This window comes from Pithys albifrons, chromosome 11, assembly GCF_047495875.1.
Source record: "Pithys albifrons albifrons isolate INPA30051 chromosome 11, PitAlb_v1, whole genome shotgun sequence".
In the NCBI taxonomy this organism is placed as follows: domain Eukaryota; kingdom Metazoa; phylum Chordata; class Aves; order Passeriformes; family Thamnophilidae; genus Pithys; species Pithys albifrons.
In genome coordinates, this window is record NC_092468.1 from 12,749,990 (window position 1) to 12,764,620 (window position 14,631).

General features: G+C 39.4%; 1 protein-coding gene across 1 annotated transcript; it reads right to left on the reverse strand.

Moving 5' to 3' along the window:
- Nucleotides 1-1,940: 1,940 nt before the first annotated feature.
- On the reverse strand, nucleotides 1,941-14,631 carry PLSCR1 (phospholipid scramblase 1). The gene is made up of 9 exons (XM_071566184.1): nucleotides 14,547-14,631; nucleotides 10,792-10,823; nucleotides 9,936-10,004; nucleotides 7,846-8,006; nucleotides 6,784-6,826; nucleotides 5,532-5,752; nucleotides 4,562-4,723; nucleotides 3,364-3,525; nucleotides 1,941-2,173 (listed from the first exon to the last, which is right to left on the reverse strand). The coding sequence occupies exons 2-9, from the start codon at nucleotides 10,796-10,798 to the stop codon at nucleotides 2,114-2,116; spliced, it is 885 nt and encodes a 294-aa protein (XP_071422285.1). The 5' UTR covers nucleotides 10,799-10,823; nucleotides 14,547-14,631; the 3' UTR covers nucleotides 1,941-2,113.

Sequence of the window (14,631 nt, forward strand, 5' to 3'; positions counted from 1 at the left end):
TTATTGTCAGTGGATGAATTAATGATGCCAAGATCCTTTCCACCAAAGGCAAAGGGATCCCTGTTTTGCATACTTGCAAAATATTATTCCATCCATTCCTCAAACAGTCATAGGGCTCACTCTAATGCAAATTGTCAATTCTATGCAGCACTTGCCATGGAAGTAAATAGGTATTTTCAAGTATCTCCAAAACAATGTTTATGGAATAGTTCTTTGAATAACTCTGCTACCTGCTGAAGTCAGCTATCGAATGTGCTTGAGCCTGGGACTTCAGAGCTACAGGCAGAACTTAAGCTGTGTGTCACCCCCTTGCAGGGGTGATAATGGTGGACTTAGCCATATGAATCCCTAGAGCACAGGTCTGGTCCTGAGTCTTTCACTTCAGTTTCTAATATATGTAACTTCTATTCCTTTCTCAAGCAATCATAAACGTTTTGCTGATTTTAGCAAGATTGAATTTCTGGTACCTCATTAACACCTGGTCAATAAAGTACAAAATTTTTTCAAAATAATAATAATAAATTCATTCCGTATGAAAGTGTTCATCAAGCAAAAATACACCTGCAGCAACTCCATGTACATGGAACTTTAGCAGCAGAAGCTGACTTTAAAAGCACAATAAACGTTTTAAAGGCTTTCAGAACAGTCTGCATTTTTGTCCCAAGTCTGTACAATTTTTCCAGCACCAAAGAGTCCAAGTACATAGCAGCAATGGTATTTCTCTTTTTCTCAGCTTTTTGACTGGCCAGGAGCAATCAATAAATTGAAAATATTGAACTAAAAGAATTTTTAGAACTAGAATACAATTGAAAATATTGCCAAGATCTTCTCCCCATAGCTGGATCTCAAGAACTGTTAAATAAACATGCCTGTGTGCTGAGGTAAGAAAGAGGAACTTTATCCATTGCTTGGACATATAAATAAAGCTACAAATGCTAAGAAATAGATGTGCCATCTCACGCATCTGCTTTTGAAGTGAAATTGTTCTGTTTATTATTCCTGCACCCTGACACCAACAGAGAGAGTTACAGTCCATGAAAACTATGGACTAGAAAGTGAAGTGGGGAAACTGAAAAGTAACTAACTAGTTTTTCCCTGCCTCTGGACACACTCATGCACAAAGCAATTACTAAAGGATTATTAGAAGCAAACACAGACATTTGTATTTCCTACCTCCTCTAAACTTTAGTCGGTGAAAATAAAAGTTTCAAACCAATCCAAATCAGGAAATTAAGTTACACTTAGGAAGAGTCATATTTAACAACACATTTATCACTAAATGCAGTGGGTTGGCCTTGGCTGGATGCCAGTTGCCCACCAAGCTGCTCTATTACTCCCCCTTCTCAGCTGGACAGAGGAGAGAAAATCTGATGAAAAACGACACGAAGGTTGAGATAAGGCACTTTACTATAGGAAAATTGAATGTTTGTATGCACACAAAATAAAAAAAATTATTCTCTACTTCCCATCAGCAAATGATGTCTGGCCACTTCCTAGGAAGTACAGTTTCAGCATCGGTACAGAAGGCAAATGCTGTACGAAAGTAATGTCCCTCTTTCTCCTCCTTTTCTTAGCTTTTATATATGAGGTGATATCATATGGTATTGAATATCTCTTTGACCAGTTTGGGTCAGCTGGCCTGCCTGTTGGGGGGAGGTGGAATGTTGAGAGACAGTGCTGATGCTGTGCCAGGTCTGCTCAGCAGTAGCCAAAACACTGGTGTGTTACCAACATCCTTCCAGATACCAATGCAAAGCATAGCACTGGGAGGGCTGCTATAGGAAAATGAAGCCATACCCAATACACTAGATTAATAGACTTCTACAGTGATTTCTGTTCTGTTCATATGCATCACTTTGTTTAGAGCGTATGTATTTGATATATGTGACAAGAAGTTAGAAACCACAGAATGTGAACACCAAGGCAAAACTACCAAAGGATACACAGGAAAAGATAAGCACCTCTTTATTAGGCTCACTGCTAACATTAGAATTGAATATAGATGTATGTAACTATAATATGTACATTTCTCACATTCTTACTGCAGCTCTGCAATTCACTGGGAACTTGGGAGATCCATGTTCTTCTCTCTTCTATACAAAACTTCTAAATTTCATGACCAAACGCCTGTTCGCTGGTTTCTATCACCACCATGCTCAAAAAACATGAAGTCCTTATGGGGTAAAAAAAAGCAAACAAAACAAATACTTGTTAATGTGGTTCTTATTTCAGAGATCTGCTGGCTGCTTTGCAAGGTGTTCACCTCCCCCTCTGAAACCTCAAATGATAAGAAGGTGGGAGTGCCTTTTGCTGTGCCCCCATCACCTTGGTCCCTCAGAATGGGACACGCACAGATCAGAGATGGTGAAAGACCAACATGGAAGCTTTTAATTTATCACTAGCCAAAGCTGTGCTTCCTGTACTCAGGATTCCTGCCCTGGCTTTGTTCAATCTAAGTCCCTTTCATTTTACCTCGATATTACAAGTCCATTGTAATAACGATTATCTTTAGTTTACATGTGAAGGCCCCATTTTCTGTGCGTGGAGCTCTGGGCTGCTCACACTTGCTAACACTGTACTTCATGCACAGGAACACACACAAAGCCTGGCTCATCCATGGGGCTGTTAGAGACTGGTGAGACCTTCCCAAACCCAAGGTGCTTCACATGCCCCTATTCCTCCCCCTTGGCAGCCCTGCCAGCACAGAAGCAGGGCACATTTTGAAATTGCACTGATGCAGAATTGCACAGGTAAGTGGAAACACAAGTGTGTTGCACACTGTTTTCAAAAAGCAAAAATAACTGCACAGCATTATTGACACAGCAGAGTCTGAGAACAGATAAGTGCACCAAGAAGTTCAGTGTGCTTAGACTCCACAGTAGTTACTCCATTTGGAAATTACACCTCTGAGAGCATTTAATCCTGCTCAGCTCAGTTCTTCACATACTTTCAAAGAGAGCTGGGATGAACTGGCTGCACCATCCAGCTGTCCACCAGCTCAGCAGGCTGCTTTGGCTTTGGATGGGTTTCTTGGCTATTGCTGATCTGTACTTTTCTGGTTTCACCATCCATATAAACTTGCTTCCCTCTGCTAATGAGTCTGTAAGGAGTCTTCCCTTTATAACTTTTTTCAGTCATACTACATACAAAGCTCTTCTTAAATAAAATTAGAACTTCACTAGTCTAAAACAAACAGTATCTAAAATAATTCTTTGTTGCCTTTTGTGATCAGTTTTACACACAGAAGTTCAGAAGCTGTCATCCACTTCAAGGAGCTCAGAATCAAATCCTTTACCAGCACAATTTAAACAAGAAGATGAGAAACTTAGTTCCTATTAAAGTATTAGTGAATGACAGACTTACAATAAGGAAGCAAGCTCCAATCATGACAGCTTTCATTTTCACATCGAGGTCCATTGGGAATGTGATTCCAAAGTTATCTGCATCTGTAAAGGCTTCTTTCACAAACCCAGTCCACTGTTTAGAAATCCTCCCAACAGTACACGTCTCATCCACAGACTTCACCTTGTTTAATATAAAATTAAAACAACATCATGAAAGCTGTCATTCATAATATTCCCAAACCCATTTCAGGATAGGTCCATTTGAAAGCTTCAGACTATGTTATTTGAATTAATGTGATTATTGAATGCAAGTGTTTGTACCACAAGGCAATCAGACTATCAGAAAGTCCTTCTTCAGTAGCACAGCCATGAACTCCTGAACCTGACTGAAAAATTCAATGCTTTAATGGTGCTGGGAGATATCTACCACACACAGACACACACACACACACACACACCACTCTGGTTTTTAGCCAAGAGAGTGAATCAATTGCTCCTGCCACATATCAGGAAACTGCTCTAATGAAAATTAAGCAAACTACATTCTTTTGTTCTGAAGCACAGCTTAGTCCTATGTCAACAGTATGTTTCCTAAAGTTAGGTCCAGTTTTCTGGGCCATGTGAAAAACTAGTCCGCAAACCGAAATGACACTAAATTTGCTTCAGTAACTATTTGCAACATTATTTTAAATATTAAATGGTAGACTAGTATATATACTACCAAATGTGCATTAATCACTACTAATTTAAAGTGAAAGTTGCAATTCTTCAGTCATTCAACTTCATATTTTAGGTCTAAATCATTTTGATTTACTAGTTCATTGGATGATTATTAAATTATTAAATAAGTGGTGGTAGGAAGTAATTTTAATAAATACCCAATACAGCTGACAATAATATTTTTTTGTTAGGGCTTAACATAATAGATTCAAAAAGACTTTGCTCCTCGGTATTTTACTTAAATGATTTGTGTGCAGCCATAGGGAATTATTCTCACTGAACACAGATGAGCGGCTTTAAGACGTAATTTCTGGAATTCCATCTGTTTTATCTAGAGTAATTTAGATATCTAGAGAAGAGAGTTGATTTTACCAGCATTAAAAGATTATGTACTAATTACTGTAATATATTACCTGTCAACTGAAGTCAAGTCACAAACTACTATCAAACTACTATCTTAAAACAGATCTATGCAAACAATATTTAGCATTGCATACCTCAAAATTAACATCCTCACAACAGCTGCAGACCACACATGGGCCAGTAATTTTCAGTACATCCATTCTTTTCTCATCTTGAATAGTGAACTTTGGCAGGCAGGCATGCCAATTCTGGACAACGTAACCAACTCTTGTTCCTGGAGGCGCCTGAACTTCCACCTTCACAGGGGAAGAGAAAGCTTCCAAGTGAGTGTTCATGCTCTGACATGCTTGTGAGATAAAACTTCAAACTAGCAAACAACAAAACAAAACTTATTTTTCCACAGCAATCTGTCTTTTCAATGCATGAGCTGCATGGGATTTTCTGCAAGTGTTTTCAGAAGACTACACTCAGATTGCAGACCTCAAATGCAACTTTTGACTTCAGGAAAACAGTAAGAGACTCAGACTACAGAGTATACAAGCTATTCTTCTAAAGTATAAAGATCAAAGCCCAATGAAACAAAGTTGGTAAGTGAAGACATTATAGGGTGCAGCTACTACAAATCGCTCAGTTAAGAGTTCCAAGTAGGCTCAAATTTGAAGTTGCAGAAGTTGAACCATCCTAGAATAATGTTGATATTAAAAAAACTCAAGATCTCAGAAGCTAAATTTCACTATAGCTTTCAAAGCTGCAAATTGAAAACTCTAGCTGTTATTTTATGAAAGCTGTTGCCTTACTCTTCCATTCAACGTTTATCTCCAGTGCACATTTCAGCACCAGCTACAAATTCCCTGACATGCTGTTGAATTGGATTTTTCATGACTGTAATCAAAAATGTCCAGTGTGAGTCCAAACGTTGCAGCACACTTCTTTTTCACAGACTAAGGACCACATGCCCAAATCTCACAGATCTCTCTTTCCACAACTTACAGGCAAAACCTTACTTCTTTCACCTCACCTCCTGATTCAAGACAACCTCATCTTAAAACTGCACAGGAGGTTCATGTCCCACGTGAAGGAAGGTGGTGAGAGGCAGCAACTCACCTCCTGCAAACAGCAGGGACAGCAGCACGATGAACACCGGAGAGGTCTCTCCAGTGTTATCACCTCACGGCCCAGGTTGTCCAAAATCCGAATGGTGAAGGGTCGTGATGGCCCACAGCAATTCCTGGTAAGGCAGTCAGTGTCCTCTGCAGCAAAGTACACCCTTTGCCCCAGTGCATTCTTGAGTTCATATTTATTGCTTGTTTCAAAGCTAGTCAGAACTGAAAAACAGGAAAAGAATTGCTGAATTTCTGAGGTGTGTCTAGTGAGAAATCCCTTCCTGCTACCTCTACAGCTACCCTTTGGGAAGGCAAGCCTCACTCAAAGTCTGTTAGAGGCAGCTACTGGCAAAGGAAAAGGAAAGGGCTCTCAAACAAAGAAGCCTGATGAAGTTCAGAGAGAAGTCACCATGAGGAAGGACACATGGAAGGAGCATGATTTCCATCAGTCCCCAGTCCCTTCCCACCAGACATGGGCATCTGCTGCAAAGGAAGCACCACAGTTATCAATAACACAGCATGGAAGGTTCTCAGGGAAGAGCTGAGAATTAAAGAGACTTGTGAATTTGGGTGTGAAGCCAGAAAAGGGCACAAATATGTTCAGAAATGAGAAGGACATAAAATAGCCTCATGGTCAAGGTTCACAGCAGCACACATAGAAAGCAACAAGAGCCAGGACAGAAATTTTAATTAATTTCTATAACAAATTAAATCACTCTTTTAAGTTTTATGGAAAGAAAATGCAGCAACATTAGGTGTCAGCTGAGATGTATGGTCCATTTTATTTCTTCTATTTGAAAGACACTGATAACATGACTTTGATATTGTTACAGTGAATAGAATGAGGAGAACAGAAGTAAAGCCATTTAGTTCGCTGAAATAGCAGGATTGCCTGAGAACAGGATGAAAGTCACATGTCAGTCTATGGAATTAGGTAAGACATAACAAGACAGATCTTTAACTAGGGAAGAGAGGGGAGTACAAATCACTGGGAATTAATAACATTAGAAATGTATGACTTCTATCTCTAACTAGCTACAATATTACTGTTTTATCGATGTGTATCTTTTGAGATAATAGAACCTGCTTAAAATCCTCTTCCCTCTTAATTTCTCCTTCCTCTCTTCCACAAATTCTGCAGATAATACAGGCAGGAAAGAGAGACGTAATCATCTACTTTAAATATATAGTGTCAAAAAAAGTCAAAACTTTACTGCTCTTGGGATTATTAGATATAAATAGTTGGTACTTACTCTCAAGAAGTTCAATTTGCTGATGAATTAATATTTGGTCAATCTGTTCATGGTTCAAAAATTAAACAAAAAATAGTTAAAAAGTTGTACCTAAGAGAATTGTAGTTTTTAAGAGCCATGGCTGTTTCATTTCAGAATGAAAACTCATGTATCAATACATTGTCTAGAGGCAGATCATCTACCAGTAAAGCTGTGGGAGTAGCTCATAGCTCACACCCCTCCTTGTCCTGTCCTCTGCCAATTCAGCACAACAGCGTTCCAGAGCACTGGAGCTGATGGCAGGAGCTATACCAAAATTGCTGTGGTTACAAGCACACAGGGCTAACGTGACCGTGCTACTCTCAGGACTCAGAGCCTGACAGAGCTCTGACATCACAGGTCTCAGAGCCTCCATGCAGACAAAAGCAGGAAACTGACACATTTTAGAGCAGAAGCTCAGCTCCTGCCCAGCTCTGAGGGAAATTCAGAGAAAACCAGCCTCTCCTCCCACTGCTTTATTTTCTTTTTTTTTTAGCAATTTGCAGAACTTGCAACCATACGTCAGTGTTAACCTTACCAGTGATGAGATGAACTACATTTGACAGTACAAGGACATATTCTGTAATGTGGAAACAATTCTTATTTTGCCATTAGAATTCTCTATGCTGTGATATCTGACTAGCACCTCTACTCACATCATTATGAAGAGGTGTGAAGAAAACATCATGAAGAAAATTAAGCACCTCTACTGTGCTACAGTTGCCCATATTATAGATGTTTGATGTATACAACTTGCCAAATCATGTTACATCTCACAAACAGTAGCATCAGAAATGGGAAGGATGTACAATAATCCTGTGCCCCTTGTCCTTTAGCATCTTACTTGAACAAGTGCTGCAGCCATAACAGGCAGCTTCGCACTCAGACACACATCAATCATATTACAAAAGGCTTCCCTTAGCAGCCCAAAAGCAGCAACCCACACAGCTGCAACACAGCCAGATGCTTTATTTAGCTTTTTCATGGATGCAGACTGCTTCTCAGGTGAATACTTCATCTCTGGAAGGAAAAAGGTGCAGGTACCTGTGTGAGGTATTCCAGTCCAGGAGGGCAGTTGGGAATAGAAGGAGGGATAGGCATCCAGATTGTCCCCTCCTGCATGATGGGCTGGTTCTGGACAGGTGGAACGGCAGGTCCGCCTGGGAATCCCATGGGCTGTGCCTGGAAGGCATAGTTCCCTGCACCTGTGACATTTGGCATGGTATGAGAGATATAGTTATGAAAGTTGGAAAAGAACTCCCCATCAATCTACAAAAGATCAACTTACTCACTACTTTAAACTATGGAGATCCTTAAACCTTCTACATTTCAGTTATGAATACAACAACCTTCATGAGGGAAGTTATACTGGTTTGGGAGATTCTAATGCCTCAGACAAGACCAAACTAACTGAAGTGTATCACTCTTGAATATAACAGAAATTTCATTTACATAAAGATAGGCAATTCGAAAATTAGAAATAAATAAATGAAGGTTATTCCTAAGTAGAGAAGATAGAATAATTTAAATTCCAAGAAAAGTACTGGCATTTACAAGTTGTCAGTTGAGTAAATGAGTAATTTTAAGACACAGCTTTCCTGAAATTATACCTTCTGCTTATGTGATAGGAAGTGCCCTTTTAGCAAAGGTCATCTGTAGTTTTCAAACCAGATGAGCGTGACCTAAAAACTGCACTTTCCCATTTGCTTAATGGATTCTCTGTCAAAACCCAAGAAATGCTCAACTCCTTCACAGAGAATGAGTAAGTCTCCAGTTGGAGCAGTGCAGGGTGTAAGTGCTCAGCAGCCCAGCAGATGGCACAGGCAGCACTGCCTTGTTGCCACTGCCCATCCCATGTCCCCACTGGACTCAAAGTGCTGCCTTCCTCTCACCAACAGAAGTTGATAGTGAAAGTTACAGAACAAGAACTAGATTTTCCCCCTCATTTAATACCTTGCTGTAAGGCAGATAGGCTTTCGATTTTACATAGAGGAATTCTGTATTTTACTCACTAGCGAGCACAAGGCAGAAGGCACAGAGTATTTTTGTAGAGGTGCAGAAACAGTTTGAGATACCAACTTGTAAAATTCTCTTTAGCTCATGCCAAATTTCACATTATGTTACAATACATGGAGCATTACATGTGAAAGATCAGGCTGTGGCCATAAGCAGGCCAGTACCTTGGGTAATGAAACAGCTGTGGCTTAAACTCATAGGTGGTCAGATCACTCACACCAGAGAAGAATCCACCCTTTGGGAATGCAAAATCACTTTTATGTCTGAGCACAGGCTTTGCTTATAAACTATCTACTGCTATTGTGTGTAAATGTGTGCACATACAATTATTCAAAATAAAAATGCTCCCATGGCCTTCATGGCACAAGGAGTGAGTGCTTGTTCCTCACTGAACCCAACAGTACTGATTGCCTGGTCATAAGATGCACAAAGTTTAACCTATGTACAGCATGGTAACCTAGACTTCACATGCAGCATTTTATCTATAACTTATGGTTTGAGCCTGATAATTAGGTATTGTACATTGTGATTTGATTCTTCAGAAAGCAGTCACTGGCAGAACGAGAGAAGCTGTTTAGGAGTGCTGCATTTTGAATGTAGAGCAAGAAATAAGATAGGAGAAAAGCAAGTGAAGAAAAACTAAGGTATAACCACATACTAAGTACAGTAACGGAGTGTGAAACAGAACAGTATACAAGGATCAGCAGAACTGCAAGAGGAAAACAATTCTTTCTTCAGTTCTGGATTTCTTGAGAAAAATAAGAGTGGAATACTGAAATAACATAATAACTAAAAAATATGATCATCAGTAAGAAGCTGTCACACATTAATTGCTTTTCTTCAGTTAACCGCCCTATCAAGGAAGTCTGCATCAATAATACCTCCCTAGCAAACTCCCCACAGTGAACACAAGTATCTGACAGTTTTAACTCCTACCACTGTTGGTACTGCTCAGCACAGATTCAAAAAGGAAAGAATTACTTTCCAAACAGAAATTAAAAGAGACTCTATAGACTTAATAGCAGAAAAGTAAATTGGCAATCATCACCCTTGTACAACTCCATATTCCGCGCGCTTATTTCCTAATGGTTTCGCAGGTCTGTAACCAAGCAACCTACCTTGGTAAGTCCCAGGGACATGCTGAGAGAAGCCATAGGGGACTGGAGGTGCTGTGGCAGGTTGAGATCCTAAAGAATGGAACATACGCTCTGAGTATTGATAGTTTCCTTCAACCCTAGGGTGAAAGAGCCCCAACACTGCCTCCTTTTCTGTGTACACACAGTTTTCTGCTTAGCAAGCTCGTATTTATGAACAATGTGTATATTATATATCAGTTTATCTTAAAGGAGTTCTGGTCCTGAAAGCGCAGAAAAGAGGCAGGTATTGCCCATAATGTCATGAAGATGTCACAGGCTCATTTTGCTCAGAAGGGACCTCTTGAGATCACGTCGTTCAAGCCCTGCTCAAGCAGAGTCAGTTCACTCTGTACGGACCAGAGATGCCTTTGTTCACCAATACTTAGAAGAAAGCTTTAATTGAAAGCATTGCCAGGAAGATGACAGGCTGCCCTCCAGTATAGAACATGGCAATGAGCCATTTCCCTCTATGTAAAACATTGTCTCACAACTTCTTCAAGTTTGGACTATACTACTGCCTCCACAGCAGACTGGGAGGATTATGAATTTAAAAACATTTACCAGCTTCAGTTTTTATGCAGAAGGAAGAAAGAACTTGAATTTCAAGATTTATTATGTTTATTTAACTTCAGAAATCACGATCAGAAAATGTAAATTCTATGTTATGTAAAATATTCAATTTTAAAACTTAAACAATTTCAATTTGAATTATTCATATATATTTCACATAATTAGAAGGTAAAATAATAGCTAAGCTAATATTGCTTGAACACCCTGGAAGGATCCATGCTATCTTTACTGTTAAGAAAAGATGGCATTTTGTTTATAATTTACTCACCTTGCATCACTGTGGATCTGCTTATAGTTGTTCTGCAAAAGAACATTTTTATTTAATATATAATTTCACACAAGAGTTATTCAGAGTTCTCTATTTATTATTGATAAAAGCTATTTACCTGTCTGAACCATATGGGAAAGCTGAATTACAAATACAAGGTAATATAAACTTAATTCGGAACAGCTGGTTCAGTATTGATGCTGACTACAAAACTTGCTGGGACATCCTGGAGCAGCCATGTCTCAATGTTACCACCTATTTTCACTTCTGAAGTGGTACTACTAAATATCACCTACCCAGTTTTTGCCTTTACATGATAGCAAAGGTGAGCTTGCACAGGTGAGTGGGTTGCCAAGCAGAACATCATGAGTGAAAGGGCCAGCTGCTTATCTTTTTTGTTCTACTCTTTCAGGTTGCCAAAAGGAGTTTAAAAACAAAACCAAGCAACCAACCAAAACAACCTCCACACACCAGAAACAACTAATGCCAGCATCAAGCTTGACAGATATTTCTTTAAAGTCTCAGGTGTAGAATAAAAAAGAATGGAATAGGAACTCCTTTTTAATAGAAACAAAAGCTTTAAAATAAAAAATAAACCTAGTTACTCTTTAAAAAGAAAACAGTTCAGTTTGAACTAGTAATATATTTTGTCTGTTATGGTTCTACTAACTACTGCAGTGCAATGAAGACAGTTGTTCAAAGCTGGGAATGAAAGTGAAAGCAGTTCCTTCCTGCTTTCATTCCCACAGTAAAAGCAAATATCATGTTTATCAGTTTTGGGATGTCACAGAACTATCTGACTTCCCAAATCCTACACAACAGCCTCTCCGTTTAAGAAATTGCTCATGAAGTGCTCCTTTTGTTAGTATTTTTTTTTCTACTTTACTAACTTTAGTAACAAAATCACCATCCTTTTTCACATACTTTAGTTGGATTCTGGTCATAAGGTAGATTGGAATCTGGTTCTCATATGGATGCAAGTTAAAAAAAAAAGCAGTATGAAATAATTTATACATATGATTTAAAAATTTGAAAGAACACATCCGAACTACGTAACTTCTACTTTGTTTTCACAGTTTTTAACATACAGTGACAAGTTTAATACATGACCATATTAAGTATGTTGACAAAACTATCATCTTGTAGGAATATCAGAAAATAAAGAAGAATAAACATTGTTATTTAAACTAGCAAAAGATTGGTTTATACTGTGAGATGTTCCAACTACATGAGCTTCAGCGAAATACTGAGAATTACAACTAAACCCTTTGGTAAAAGGAAAGTAGTAGTCCAGAATCTTTGACTGTCCCTAACAACCTCATATATATGCCATTGTACAACCTAGGAATTAGAAAATGTTGATCTGCTCTAGAGCTAGAAAAGCAACAAAGATTTTACAAAGTTCAGCCCCCATTTCATCAGACAGGATGCTAAAGAGAAGAGTTTAGATTATTTTTAAATTAAAATTGTCTCTATTTTTCTACTGTGTTTTATCTAGACTCCTTCTAATACCTCCAATTCAGTCACAAAGATTAACACATTGTCAGTCATGTCCTGCTATTATCTGGATAATTTGTAACGATTGTGCAATAACATAAGTCTGGAACACCACAGGAATGAGGAACAAAAACTTACTTTTGTCAACCTTTATATTACACAATATATATTTTTCAGCCAGGTTGTCACATGGGGTGAAATTCCCACATGGTGAAACTTCAGTCAAGAAGCATCAGCAACAGAAGACCAGTCACTCAGAAAATACGTTCATAGAATCATACAATCTCTCCTGAGCTGGAAAGGACCCTCTAGGATCATCAACATCCAACTCCTAGCTCTGCACAGGTCGGCCCTAAAAACTACACCAGGTGCCTGAGGGCGTTGTTGAAACACCTACTGAACTCTGGCAGGCTTGGTGCTGTGAAGACTTCCCTGTTGGTTCCAGCTGCCTGGGTTACACAAAGCAATGAATTGAAGTATAAAGTTTCATTTCAGCTTAATAAAATGTGACTTTACCTACAGCTAGGTGTTACTAGTTCCAGTAATACTTCTAAAATAAATATAGGGAACAGTTGTTGAAACGTTACTTACTTATCAGATAAAAGTGACAGTATTTGCATTTAGCTCCCACTAATACAAATGATGTTGAATGCTATTTCTTTGTAATGGAGTTAAAATTATATAGGATTAAAAAAAAGAAAGAAAGTATTTTAGCAAGTAGAAGTCATTACTGAATTAATTTTGGTTTGACAAAAACAGTAGCTGCAGGAATCCATTGTGCTACACTGGCAACGTGCTGCAGCATGAATTCACAATATAAATCAGGATTAAATTGTGTTGGAGTGAATAATCTGGCCATGATGTTCCAGAATAAGCAGCTGTATATCTTTACAACATATCTTGTATAAAGCTTTATAAGGGTCTTGAGCAATATGATTGAAATCTTAATTTAAGGCAGGCTGTAACCAGAGGGATCAAACAAAATAACCTCCAAAGTTTATCCTTTTGAACCTAAATTTTGCAAGGGTTATGAGGCTCCTTCATGTTTTATTACACTACCTGAGGCTCTTTACTGATCAAACATGGACCCCAATCCTCCAGCTGAGTGCTGGAGGGCAAGAGGCAGTGGAGACCAGCCTCACCTCTCACTCCTAACACTTTGTACCTCCCTGGTGTTATTTTGGGCTAGGGATGCACCAGGGAGCCTGTGCTGCGAAATGCCATCAAATGAAGAAAGTACTCATTACAAAGGAAGTCAGAAGAAAACTATTCTTATTTACAGTTTCCTTACAGAATAAGGAAGTAACATCCACTGATAGTTCCTTTTTCATAAATGGCAAAATGTCCATGTTCCTTTTCAGTCACTTTCTCATTTTCAGAACTACATAGCACAGCCTACTCTGACGTGTCAGTAGATAATGCTGCAACTAATTCAGTGATGTCATGATTATGTTAATTACAGATCTTCCACTTTTCATCAGAAAACAGTGTACCAGCATACCAGGCAGTTCCAGCTCATTAAAATGTTGCCAAAAGCATATTGGCATAAGCCCCCAAGCACAAACATTAAATACCAAGCCAGGCCCTGTCCAAGGAGGTTTAATGTTCAAAACACAGACTTAAAAAGCCAAACAGCTGTGAGGCATGCATTTGTTTTCCCTAGCCAGCTTTGTGGCATTTCTTCTCAGCCTCACATTATCTTAGACTATTCAGCCACCTGATTTTAACCTCGCCTGCTGGAGAAACATTTAAAAATCATCCAGTTGATCTAAAGTTTATTTTAATAAAATAGTCTTCAGAGAAGGAATGCCTAAATTACCTGTAAGTTGACACAAATTTTTTTCGTTCTCATGTTGTAGGGTGCCCTCTCTGCTTACACTGATATCTCTCCTGAACCCTGGGAATGCCAGCAACTGGCAGGCAAAATATCGGGACACTCCCAGGGCATCCAGGCTCACTGAAACCAGGACACATCGCTAACGCTGCGCGCTTCACTGCTGCTCTCTCGGGCAGGGCTCCCCCAGCATAGCCTTCCCTTAAACCAGTCTTTGCAAGCGAGTTACTCCGCTAAAGAGAGGCAAGTTCTAACTAAATTTGCAATCCCCAGCTGAAAAACGGGGTCCTTCTAATCGTCAGACCCTCGTCACTGCCCTGCTGATCACGCAGCATCCCTGTGACGAAAAACCAGAGATGTCTGAGAGGACCGCCTCGAGGGAATCACGGGCGGGAGAGACACCTATGGCCACAGCAAAATGTACCGTTCCCAAAGACGAGGCGCCGCTCCGCTCCCCTCCGGTTCTCTTCCCCGCCGTGCCTGTGCCTGTGCCGGTCCCGCCCGGGCGG